General features: G+C 32.1%; 1 protein-coding gene across 2 annotated transcripts; it reads left to right on the forward strand.

Moving 5' to 3' along the window:
- Nucleotides 1-8,516: 8,516 nt before the first annotated feature.
- Nucleotides 8,517-10,484, forward strand: LOC142175422 (uncharacterized). 2 transcript variants are annotated; one of them, XM_075242139.1, is made up of 4 exons: nt 8,517-8,662; nt 8,893-9,056; nt 9,517-9,632; nt 9,931-10,484. In XM_075242139.1, the coding sequence occupies exons 2-4, from the start codon at nt 8,904-8,906 to the stop codon at nt 10,241-10,243; spliced, it is 582 nt and encodes a 193-aa protein (XP_075098240.1). In that variant the 5' UTR covers nt 8,517-8,662; nt 8,893-8,903; the 3' UTR covers nt 10,244-10,484. The 2 variants fall into 2 exon arrangements, with proteins under 2 accessions (XP_075098240.1, XP_075098239.1); XM_075242138.1 differs by lacking the exon at nt 8,517-8,662 and having other exon boundaries at nt 8,673-9,056; nt 9,931-10,483.
- Nucleotides 10,485-11,816: the final 1,332 nt, after the last annotated feature.

An 11,816-nucleotide genomic window follows, 5' to 3' on the forward strand; every position in this document is an offset into this window, starting at 1 on the left:
AGATTGGTATTTTTGTCGCCGTCTTGTTTTTGCTCTGCTATGGGAGTATAATTGTTCATGATATTGGATGAATAAGATCCTTTCACTCTTGTTAAAGGTCTCGGGTTCGAGCTTTAAATACGAAAAAGAATTTTGAAAGAGGCGCTTTTAATAGGACTTACACAACGCGAATCCAAATTAGTCGCGCACAAGAGGAAAGATTATATACTTCTATGCTTAACCAGAAATCTTGAGTTTGAGCTTTGATAGAAAACGCTATGCAAATCTGAATTAGTCGAGCGAATACCGCCGAGTGAAATAAATCAGAAAAAATATGTATATGTTTGTTGGGGGAGGGTGTGAAGAAGGAGAATGAATGGGTGTTTACTTATAATGTATTTGTTAGTGCGTGTGCAATGTGTGTGTGAAAGGAAAAGGGGAGTGAGAAGAGGGCAAGTGGCTGCAAAAGGAAGAGCAGAGAAATAATAAACCTATAGGATTACAAGGAAGGTTCTTTGTATTTATATTTATAATAAAAGCAAAATCTAACAGGAAAAGGATTGTTGTTTCCTTATCCACATAAATAAAGGAAAGGAGTGTAGGGTAAAGATTAATATAAAGGAGTACAAGGAAGGTTCTTTTCAAAAACATTTAATGTGGCATATATCTTAGCAAAATTTAATATGCAACGGGGTTGCTATTTTTCATATCCACATCAATAAAGGAAAGGAGTGTAGGTTGAAGATTAATATAAACGTTGTCAAAATACAATGACCTTTTTTTAAAAAAAATAAAAAATAAAAAATTGGCATTCATAAGACAAAACTCACTTATGCAACTAATTCATTTTCGTGCCCATTTCAAGAGTAACGATACCAACCAAGATTTATTTCATTTCACGGAATTCAAATTTGGGATTTCTGATTAAAAATTATGGATAGATGTTTCATACGGTGCGTCATACGGTGCATTTTTTATTTCTTTAAATAGGAAAATACCAACAACAACAACAACAACAACAACAACAACAACAACAACAACAACAACAACAACAATAATAATAATAATAATAATAATAATAATAATAATAATAATAATAATAATAATAATAATAATAATAATAATAATAATAATAATAATAATAAAACAAATATCTTATCTGTTAGGTATAGTAAATCCCACTAGTCTTCATCAAAGTAAAGACGGATGGAAAGAGTGTTGTGGCTCTGAATGTCGCGTCTACAACGTGTGATGATAAGTTGATACATCACATGCATTTAACTTGCGTATTAAAAGTTTTCTTAATATTCTGAGAGTAGTACTATTTAAGTCTTAGGCACAACGGTAAAGACTATCCTGATTTTACGAGGGATGACGATAGGGCGGTGCGAGTGCGAGGCGGGGCGGGTTTAGACATATGCGGGGCGGGGCGGGACGGATTTATATATATGCGGGAGCGGAGCGGGGCGGGTTAAACTAAAAAAAAATAATTTTTTGTGGGTGCGGGTGTGAGTTTAAATACTCATTTTTCACACAACTGAAAAGGAATAAAAAATGTTTAATTTTAACAAATCCAATCTCATACACTATAAATTAATGTTCTTCTATTATGACAAAAACAATGAGGTCACTTGACGAATAAGTATAATACAAATCTCTACGGTAACTGTATGAAAACACAGAGTAAAAACTTGAACAATAACAGAAAATGAGAAAATTACCCGCTACTTCTGATTGAAATAAATTAAGATGTTAAAATATTTATTCTGACTATGCGTGTATACATGCTGATCCCGCGTTCATTGACCGCAAAAATAAAATAAGACAAATTGAAAAGGAAAAAAAAAGTTGCGGGGCGGGGCGGGTGGATGCGGGTTAAAAGAGCTATGCGGGGCGGGTTGAAATTTTGCGAGTTAAGAAAGAACCCGCCCCGCCCGCACCCGCACCGTCCTGCACCGCTTGCCATCCCTAGACTTTACCTTGAGATGAAGTGTTATGGATCCAATATCCATAACCAATTATCCTTAATTATTGTTACTTTTCAGTGTAATTCCTTTGTTATAGTATCAATATATCAATCTCTTATTTTTGTATTTGATCGTGAATATTGGATCCATAACATGAAGTCATGGTATTCTTGGATATTTTGACTAGCAAATGCTTCTCTTATTCATCTTCTTTTTTCTTTCTCAATTTCTTCCTTTTTGTATGTTTGGTTTTTTTTTGGAGGGGGGGGGGTGGTTAGGTCTAAAATCGTGTAACTTGATGTTTGCTTTGTTAGTGAAGACATTGAAATGATACTAATCAAGTCATTCATTAACCAAAGTATACTGTGGATTATGCCATGTGCACATCATGATGTGCTGACTAATGCCCACCTTCATCCAAATATATGCTAGCTATTCTTTGTGTGTAATCTAATACTGAATCTTTTATTTTCTCTTTCTTTTTGTTTTTCCCTTTTTGCCGACAAAAAACAACATCTTGTGATCTTACAAAAAGTATGAGTCATATGCAAGTCATATTCTTATGCAATGACAGAATATACTATGGTATTATATTAAAAATATTTTTAAAAGGGAATTCTCTTTTGACCTCTTTAGTGAAAATACTGCTACCATCTTTACCAAATGATCTTTGTTTTCAAAGGTGAAACTTCGAGATATCTTTTAGCTCCTCAACACAAAATTGCTAGTATATCTTTTAAAGCTAAATTCTTTTGGTTTTTAGGTCAAATTGCGTGCATTTCAATTAATTCATCGGATATCCGTAACTCGTATTATTACATGTACGGGATGATTTCGCCAATCATAACATAGCCGGATGGGAAAAAAATCACTTAATTCTTCATGCTAATACTATACCAACTTGAACTTCCAAGATTAGCCCATAACAAGCTAAAAACTAATAAGTGCCAGCATTCTCAACGCAAGCAACTACTTAGTGTTGTTCAAAAAGAATTACCATTAACCAATACTTCCATTTTGTCTGAAATCTTGAAAGTTTTACTACATATTTACACGAAAGTTTTCCATTTTAAGAGGTACGGCAGGTCTAATAAAATAATATTTTAATATAAAGTGTCAGATACGGTAGGCGTAATAAAATACTACTATGTTAATAAAAAGGTATCATTATCCTTACTTGTATAGCTAAAGAAACTTTGACAACAATAACAATAAATTCAGTGTAATTTCACAAGTGAGATTTGGGGGAAGTGATGTATACGAAGACATTACTCTTATCTTATGCAGACAAAAGAACTTGACAAAGAAAAGTTAAAATAACACGTTGGAGATGCAATATTGTCGAAATTTGTAGAGCGCAGTGCATGATGTGTGTAGTCGAACATCTCTGATTCGAACCGTGCTACAAACAAAAGTTTAATATTTAAGTAGAAAAAAATAAAGAAGCAAGATCCATTATTCACTAAATTTTGAATTGTGTGCGCTAAATGAATTGCTCGGGATTCCTAGATTATAAAAAAACGTTCTCACAATTGTCTCATAGTTAAAACTTCACTCATACCTAATATTTTAAAAACTACCAAAACCAAATTCAACTTCCCCTATACCATTGAATCAAGAGCTCCATCTATTGAACAAATGTTTTCCAATAATAAAAGACGACAGTAGGTATTATTCCAAAATATTATTTAGCTGAATCTCTCTGCACCAGTCCATAATCTCAAGCAGCATTAAACCAGTAAAGAAATATATGCCTTTGGACCAAACTAAGATAATAGCAGGTATATAACTCTACTATAAAGATGAAATACATGCCAAATTCAGCAAACACAAATTCCAAATCAAATTTCAGCATGTGACTGAATTCTGAGTTCATACAACCCAAACAAGAAATAGAGGTAATAACCTTGTTAAGGAACTGTTTCCCTTTCTGCCTATGGATAAAGAGAAAGAACAACCACAATAATAATAGTGATAACAATATCTCCCTAGCAAATGTGCATATGAGAGCTGCGGAATTTAAGCTGCTATCTAATGATGAACGTATGCGCAGCGCTATACTTACCTTTCAGGGAAGATGGCAGCCACCATTAGCTGGATATTTTAAACTTTAATGTAGATGGATCAGTGAAGGGACATCTAAACAAAGGAGGCATTGGCGGAGTAATCAGGAATAAAGAGGAGCCCTGGGTGTTAGGCTATTACAGTAGTACCCGCATCAAATCATACACAAGCTGAACTACTGGCATTGCACGCCATGGCGAAGCCAAGCCAGGAATTTCAATAACGGGGTTCAAAATATAAAAGTAGATATATGAAGAAGTTAAGGGAATTCAACATATACAATATATACATAAAGAATAACTTTGACCTTGAATATATAGTATAACTTTCAGGCGAATCCCCTGGTCTGCCCATGCTTGCATGGGCGAAAGCTAAGCTGTAGAGCACGCCCTAAAACTTCTGGAAAGTTAAACAGATTCAACAGAGGTTATGAGCTTGTTAAACTCAAATAGAAATGCTTACATTTCTAAAATGCATGACGGCAGGTTGCTGATGAGCCAGCTGCGGAAGGGGGGAAATCCAGCATAGCTTTCGAGAACGAAAGGCAGTAGCAGATATACTGGCTAAGGAAGGAATTAAGCGGGTAAATCATTTTGTACTAAATAGTTTAGAATCAGATAGGAAGGAGAGCAACTTCTGTTAGAAATATTGAGAAACCACTATGCTCTAGAAAGCATAAACTCACCAGTTTGTACTAGATTTAACTAGTTATTAGTAATATACTTCTCCCTTTTACCCAAGTATTTCAAAAACTAACAAAACCAAGGCTTCTGTCTATCCAATAATAGGAATAATTTCAGAACATTATTTAGCTGAATCTGCTAGCAGAAGTTCATAAGCTTAATTAGCACCAACCAGTAAAGAAAAATAGCATTTGAACCAAAGTATTACCTGATAATTGAAAATTAAACAAGGAGCCTTTTGAACCAAGTAAAATGGCAGGTGGATGACAGGGCAATTCTATGACAATTTACAGGTGAAATCAACTTGGATATGAAATTCAGCAAAAAGAGAAAATTTCAAAATCAAAATTCAATGTCACTGAATTTTGAGTTTTTTCTCCCCCTAATTTTCCTACAAGCCAAACAGCAATAGAGGTAATATACAAACAATCTCGCATACGCAACAAGGTATAAAAACAAAGAAGGTATAAAAAGGGCAAAAAGGCAAGATTTTTACGATTATAATATAACGTATGTACAAAATCAACCTCAACTGTAATAAAAAAGAGCAAAAAAGGTAAAATTACTGCTAATAAAAAACACTCAAATATTACTACACATAAATTACTTTAACTAGCAGCAGTAACTTCTCTCACAGACATGGGTTTCACAGGCGGGGAAGGAGGGAGTCTAGAAGTGAAATTACCCAAAGGGGGCTCTTCATCATCAAACCCATCTTCAAAATTCAGCGAATAACTCAACGGATCATAACGGAACTGATCAGTAGAGGAGGAGTGTTGTCTCTTGTGCCGGTTTGATCCAAAGTTGAAAACCATTAAAACCTTGTCTTTAAAATTCGATAGGTTATTGGGTTCCCAAATCAGCGCCGGGTTCTCATCGGAGGATGACGGCGGAGGCGGAGGAGAACGGTGGCGGTGAGGGAAACAACAGGAGAAGCAAAGGGAGTTCTTCAACTTCTGCTTCAGAGATGGAGCTGAATTGGGTACAGAAAAAGGATGATTTTCGTCCATTGGAGTTTGAGATTTGAGAGTGCAAATGGAGGAGAAATTGAGGGGTTTTACACAGTTTTTGTAGAGAAATGGAAAATGACGAATTTGTTTTAACTATACCTCGTATAATAATAGCCAAAGGTCCAAATATTGGGTTGTAATTTCTAGAATGGTTTAAAAATATCCCTCGTTATATTATTATTTTCGAAAATAATTTAAAAATATCTTTTATTATACTATTAGATTATCTATACCCCTGCAGTCATACTTTATGTTCAAATATGCCCCTCATTTAAACGGAGGGACACGTGTCATCGTCTTGTTGGCCAATTCTAAATATCTCTTAATTAATTAAAAAGACTCATTACCCATATCCGAAAAGCAATTTTCTAAAGCAATTTTTTTTTTTGTAAAAACTGATTTTTTTTACTAAAACCTAAAAAAACGAAAATATTTTTTTTCCCAGTTTTTACAAAAAACTGCTTTAAAAAAACTGAAAAATATTTTCTAAAAATAATGTTTTTGTAAAAACTGATAAAAATAATTTTCTAAAGTAATTAAAAACTAGAAAAAATAGAAATATTTTTATTAAAAACTGAAAAAATCGAAAATATTTTTTTCCAATTTTTAAAAAAATATTGCTTTAAAAAACTGAAAAATAATTTCTAAAGCAATTGTTTTTATAAAAACTAAAAAAAAACAACTGAAAAATAATTTTTTAAAGCAATGTTTTTGTAAAAACTGAAAAAACAAATATTTTTTTTTTCAGTTTTTAATTGTTTTAAAAAATTATTTTCAGTTTTTACAAAAATATTATTTTAGAAAAAAAATTCAGGTTTTTTTAAAGCAGTTTTTTTGTAAAAACTGGAAAACAAATATATTTTCGCTTTTTCAGTTTTTAGTAAAAAAAAAGATAATAGTTTTTTCCAGTTTTTACAAAAAAAAATTGCTTTAGAAAATTACTTTTCGGGTGTGGGTAATGTGTCTTTTTAATTAATTAGGAGATATTTAAAATTGGCCAACAGAACGATGACACGTGTCCCTCCGTTTAAATGAGGGGTATATTTGAACCCAAAGTATGACTGTAAGAGTATAAATAACCCAATAGTATAATGAGGGGTATTCGTAGACCATTTTCGAAAATACAAGGGTATATTTGAACATTTGCCGTATAAAAATATACGCGGTACTTTTACTTTTCCTTTTTTTTTAATTGCACAATCTTATTTAATTCAGGTGACATGAATTGCCCTTGTAGAAGTAAACAATCCATTTTAACTTCTACTATTAATAATTGGAGTAAAATCACATTTTCTGTTAATCAAAGGTTAAATATAATTAGCCAAATATCATCAGGAGTTAAATTGGAATAAACTAATAACTCAATATCAAGAAATTTATTTTTTTCTATAAAATATATATGAGTTTTACTCATTTACTACTAGTCAGTATATGATTTTAGTAGGTTAATTTGTCTCTCTTTTTTTCAAAAAACAAAAAGAACATTTTATGTGCACTCATTTTTTAAGTCTATTTTAGAAAAAGGATAATGATTTTCTTTATTTGAAAGTAATTTAATTTGAATTTTTTTTATTGTACTGTTAATGACGTTGTATAGTTATAGAAATATTATAATGTGTTTAAATTATAAATTTGTAAAAAAGAAAAAAATTCTTATTAACTTTCTGTTTAGTCAAGTACGGTCACATAAAATAAAATATGTAATAAATTAGGTTGATCAATCTTTGTTCAGGCAATCTCAACTTGATGTAGATTTGACGAAATGGATAAGGCAATTTTTCTCGAAAAAACATTGCCTAAATTACCTAATTTCAGCCTTTTATTTGTTCATTTCCTTTTCCACTTTTTGCCAAACTTTTTTCGAATTTCTCCACTGTCTTTTTTTAATGTTCTTGAATAGCTACACTTTCAATTAAATATGATAAATTTGATAATGCAACTCAGCCTTGACTATGGTGTAATATATCAATAAATTCAGCCTAGAGGAAGTCGCACATACCAATTTGTTTTTGTTTTTAATACTAACTTGCTTACACAAATTAACAAAATAAGAACAATTGTTTCTCCATCGCAGTTTATTTAACAAGATTTCTTTTATTTTCTCTTCCCAAAAGGATTTAAACATTTTTATATGTATAAGTTCTTAATATTTGATTTCAATTTTGCCTTAACCTTTAATAAATTTTGTGTCCATCTCACTTTACACATGTTAAAATCGTGAATAATAAATCATATTCTGTAACTCCGTATCCAGTCAAATGAACAGGGATAAAGTAATAATAACATATTATAATTTATTTTATTACTCAATTCATCTTATTTTATGTTATCCTAATTGACTGGATACAAAATAAAAAATAAAAAACTTTTATAATTTATAGTATCAAATACGCCTTACCTTTTGTACGGTTATAAAATTTTATTATCACAAATACAATAAAAATTATAAATTACATTAATTTAAAATTTAACAAATTGATAAAAGAAATGATCACATAAACAGAAACAAATGGAGTACAAAAATGCGTCTTGTCACACTGCTTATCTGCTAAGGCTTGTAGAGCTACATCTCACATTTTTCCTATATCAGTTTGTTTTTTTTTTCCCTACAATCTTGATGTTCGGGTCAATCACGCACCTCCACTAATTATACAAGGTATATACTATCTCAAGAAGTATAGAGACAAATTGAAAAAAATTGTACTAATATATTTTTGCCTCAGCTGTGAACTTAAATCTCATGATCTTAATCATTTTATGAACTACCAGGTCACACCATTGAGTACTGTATATTCATTTTTCTATATTAAATAAGTGAAATGATGGTAGCTTATATATACTATAAGATGAGTAACATGGGTGGGGAATGCTTTTTGTATGCCAAAAACTTTAGGGCCTAAAATCTGCCAAGATTCAGAGCAAAGATAAACTCACTTGCAAAAAGACTTCTGCTTTTCAGGTGAGGGTACTATATTCTTTCTTTTTAATAGGGAAAATGACAATGATCTTGACGTGTATCTTTATTGATTGTTCTTTCACTTTTCTCATGACTATCATGTTCTGTAGCAAGAAACTGATCAGTATAAGCCAAGAACTTTCTTCTGCTTTATAACAGTAGCTACAAATTAAAGACTGTTTCTGATTTCCTTTGTGGTGTTGTTTTGTCTGATTTTTTTTTCTGTTCTTGAGTTTGTGTAAAAATGGCTGGTATGCTTCCTGGTATTGAGCATGCTAGAAGGAGGAGATTTCATCAAAGGGGAAGTTGGTTGGATTCATCAAATACAAGGAAGTCCTCTTTTTGCATCTACACAAGCAACCATGATCAATACCATCTTAGTTCAAGCTGTTCCAAGGTACTAGTAAATTCCTTTGACTACTACTCCTCCTCCTTGTTAGATAGAAAATTTTGTTTCTGTGTAACGTATAGGTCACAGGTTTGATCCGTGAAAATAGCCATTAATATTTGCATTAGGATAGACTGTCTACGTCACACACACGGGGTTCAGCCCTTATCTGAACACTACATAAAACGAGAAATGTTTTGTGCACCGTACTATTCATTTAGTATTAGGAATAATTTAATGGTTAGATTAATCTGGATTTGTGTGCGCAGAGTCTACCAAAAAGGAAGAATAGTTCTTCCTTTTCGGACTCGAAACCTCTAATTAGCGGAGGAGGAATCTAATCCGTCTCACTAGTACTCTTGCCGGTGGTTGATAGAAAATTTTTTGCAGCTGCATATTCAATATTTTATGTGGACAGAATGAGTTGATACTAATTCTTATGTCCTTATTCTTAAAACTGAATTAACAGCAAAGAAGTGCAGCAAGCCATGTATACCAAGATGAGAAACTAGTTGAAATTGCCAGAGAAGCCAAGCAAAGGGTGGATGAAAGGCTAAGTGCACAATGGAAATCAGAAAACAAGAGGTAAAAGTCTAAATTTCCCCAACCCCCTTATTTTATTGTCTTTCTTTTGACCCTTTATCTACCTAAGCGGATCAATAGTTTAAACTTGATATGTTCAACATGTAACGATCTTATCACTGAATATATTGCACTATTGAAATATATGTTCAAAATTTTAATTTTTGTTGTAAATTTAATAAGTTTTTCACATATATATCTATGTTCTGTGTCAAAAATATTGGATTCAGTTGAACCGATTCGCCCATGTTTATTCCACTTGGGATTGATTGTTTATTTCATTTGTTGTAATGAAATCCAGGAGTACTATAAATAATAGACAAAAAAAGCAAGGGGTGGTGGAGATTAAGCCAATATTGGGGATGAAAGATTTGCAGAAAGAAGTGTTTAGATTAAAGAAAAGTATGACAAAGAGGTTCATCAATTGGACAAAGCTGAGGTGGAAGTCTTCAGAACAAGATGAATGTGCCATTTGCTTGGACAAATTCAGGATGAGGGACAACCTAATGCAATTGCCTTGTGCCCATAAGTTCCATTCCAAGTGTCTAGTGCCATGGCTCGAGTCTAATTCGCATTGTCCTTGTTGCAGAATGGAAATCTTGACTATTCTGTAATCTTTTCTATATCGCACCAATTTTATCGGATGAAAAAAAGAAGAATAAGCTGCATCTTTCTGTTTCATGCCCGAAACTTGTAAAATAGTAATATAAAAGCTTTCTTGTTGCCAAGTTTAGTGATGTTGAGTAATTGGGATACTTTGTTTGCATTAGTTGTGGACTTAGTTAAGATATACAAATTGATCATTTGTACGAGCTATAGGTTAATTAAGAGAGCTTGTTCAACTGCGCTGTAAATGGTAGTAATATTTAACACTTGATGTTTATCAAATACTCTCAATCACTAAAATCAATAGAGCTCTATTTTGGCACAAAATTGATTTCTTTCCGCTATGATGAAATAAACTCTATTTATTTCTATTATCAAGAACTAGATAACTTTTCCTATCTCAAACTATTTAAATTCAAAAACTTAAGAGAGCAATATCAAAATAACGTCATAATTCGGTGAAGAAATGCTATTTTCATCACACATGACAGAAACAACACATTAATCTGACCGTATTTAAACTTTTACCTCTAAGTTTTAAACTTATTTATTAAATGAACCGAGCTCAAAAAATACAAACTAGACTATTTTATGCTGACTTAATAGAGCAATTCCAACATATCTTAAAGAGCTACTTATATTCTACCTGAGAAATATTATTTTAATTTCCTGATTTTTAAGACTGATATGGTTTGGCTTAAAAAAAATACGAATTCATATATAAAAATCATACCGGACAATAGATTAATTTATACTTTAAACCAAATATTCAAACTTCAAAAATAATTAAAAAATTAGAAAATAAAATTTGGCATCGATAAAAGAGACAAATCACCAAAGATTGTAATGAAAAGAATATAATCCTTACATTTTTAATTACAAGTCTAAGATTTGATAGTGTATACGGTCAAAACCGATCTTGCCCTTCGGTATGACTGATCGAGACTGGAAGATGATAGATCAAGGTTCAACCTCGTATAACATCAAGCTATGATGCGAAGTTAGGTTGCTGAACTCATGACCCAGAGACCGACCAAGATCGAGATCGAGCAAAATAGAGACTGGTCGAGATCGGTCAAGATCGAGACTAAGCAAAACCAAGACCAATCAAGATCATGATCGGCCAAGATCGAGATCGAGCCAAAAAAACAGAAAAGCCAGAATATTCGCAATTAGGGCGAGAATCTCGACAGAAATCCCATGGAATTCCTTCTGTATTTTTAATTATATTCAAAATATGACTTCCCTACTATATAAAGGGTTTTTGATCATTTGCAGAGACGGGATATTTTTTGGAAGGAAAAGCAATACATTGCCTTATTTCAGCTTTCAATACCTTGTTACTCTATTCATACATTAGCAGAATTTTCACTTGGTTAGAGAGTAATCTAACTCGAAAGCCAAAGTTAATTGATCTGTTTGGCTTGTATTTATTTCTTTTACAGTTAATTTCGATATTCATTTATATATTTTCTCACTTTGTACCAAGTTATACTACGTATCTTTAAAATCGCGTATCAATTCAATTGTTATCCGTTTTTCGGGTAAACAGACATAATAAATATTTCCTCATTTAACGAG

This window comes from Nicotiana tabacum, chromosome 21 (assembly GCF_000715075.1).
Source record: "Nicotiana tabacum cultivar K326 chromosome 21, ASM71507v2, whole genome shotgun sequence".
NCBI classification, from domain to species: domain Eukaryota; kingdom Viridiplantae; phylum Streptophyta; class Magnoliopsida; order Solanales; family Solanaceae; genus Nicotiana; species Nicotiana tabacum.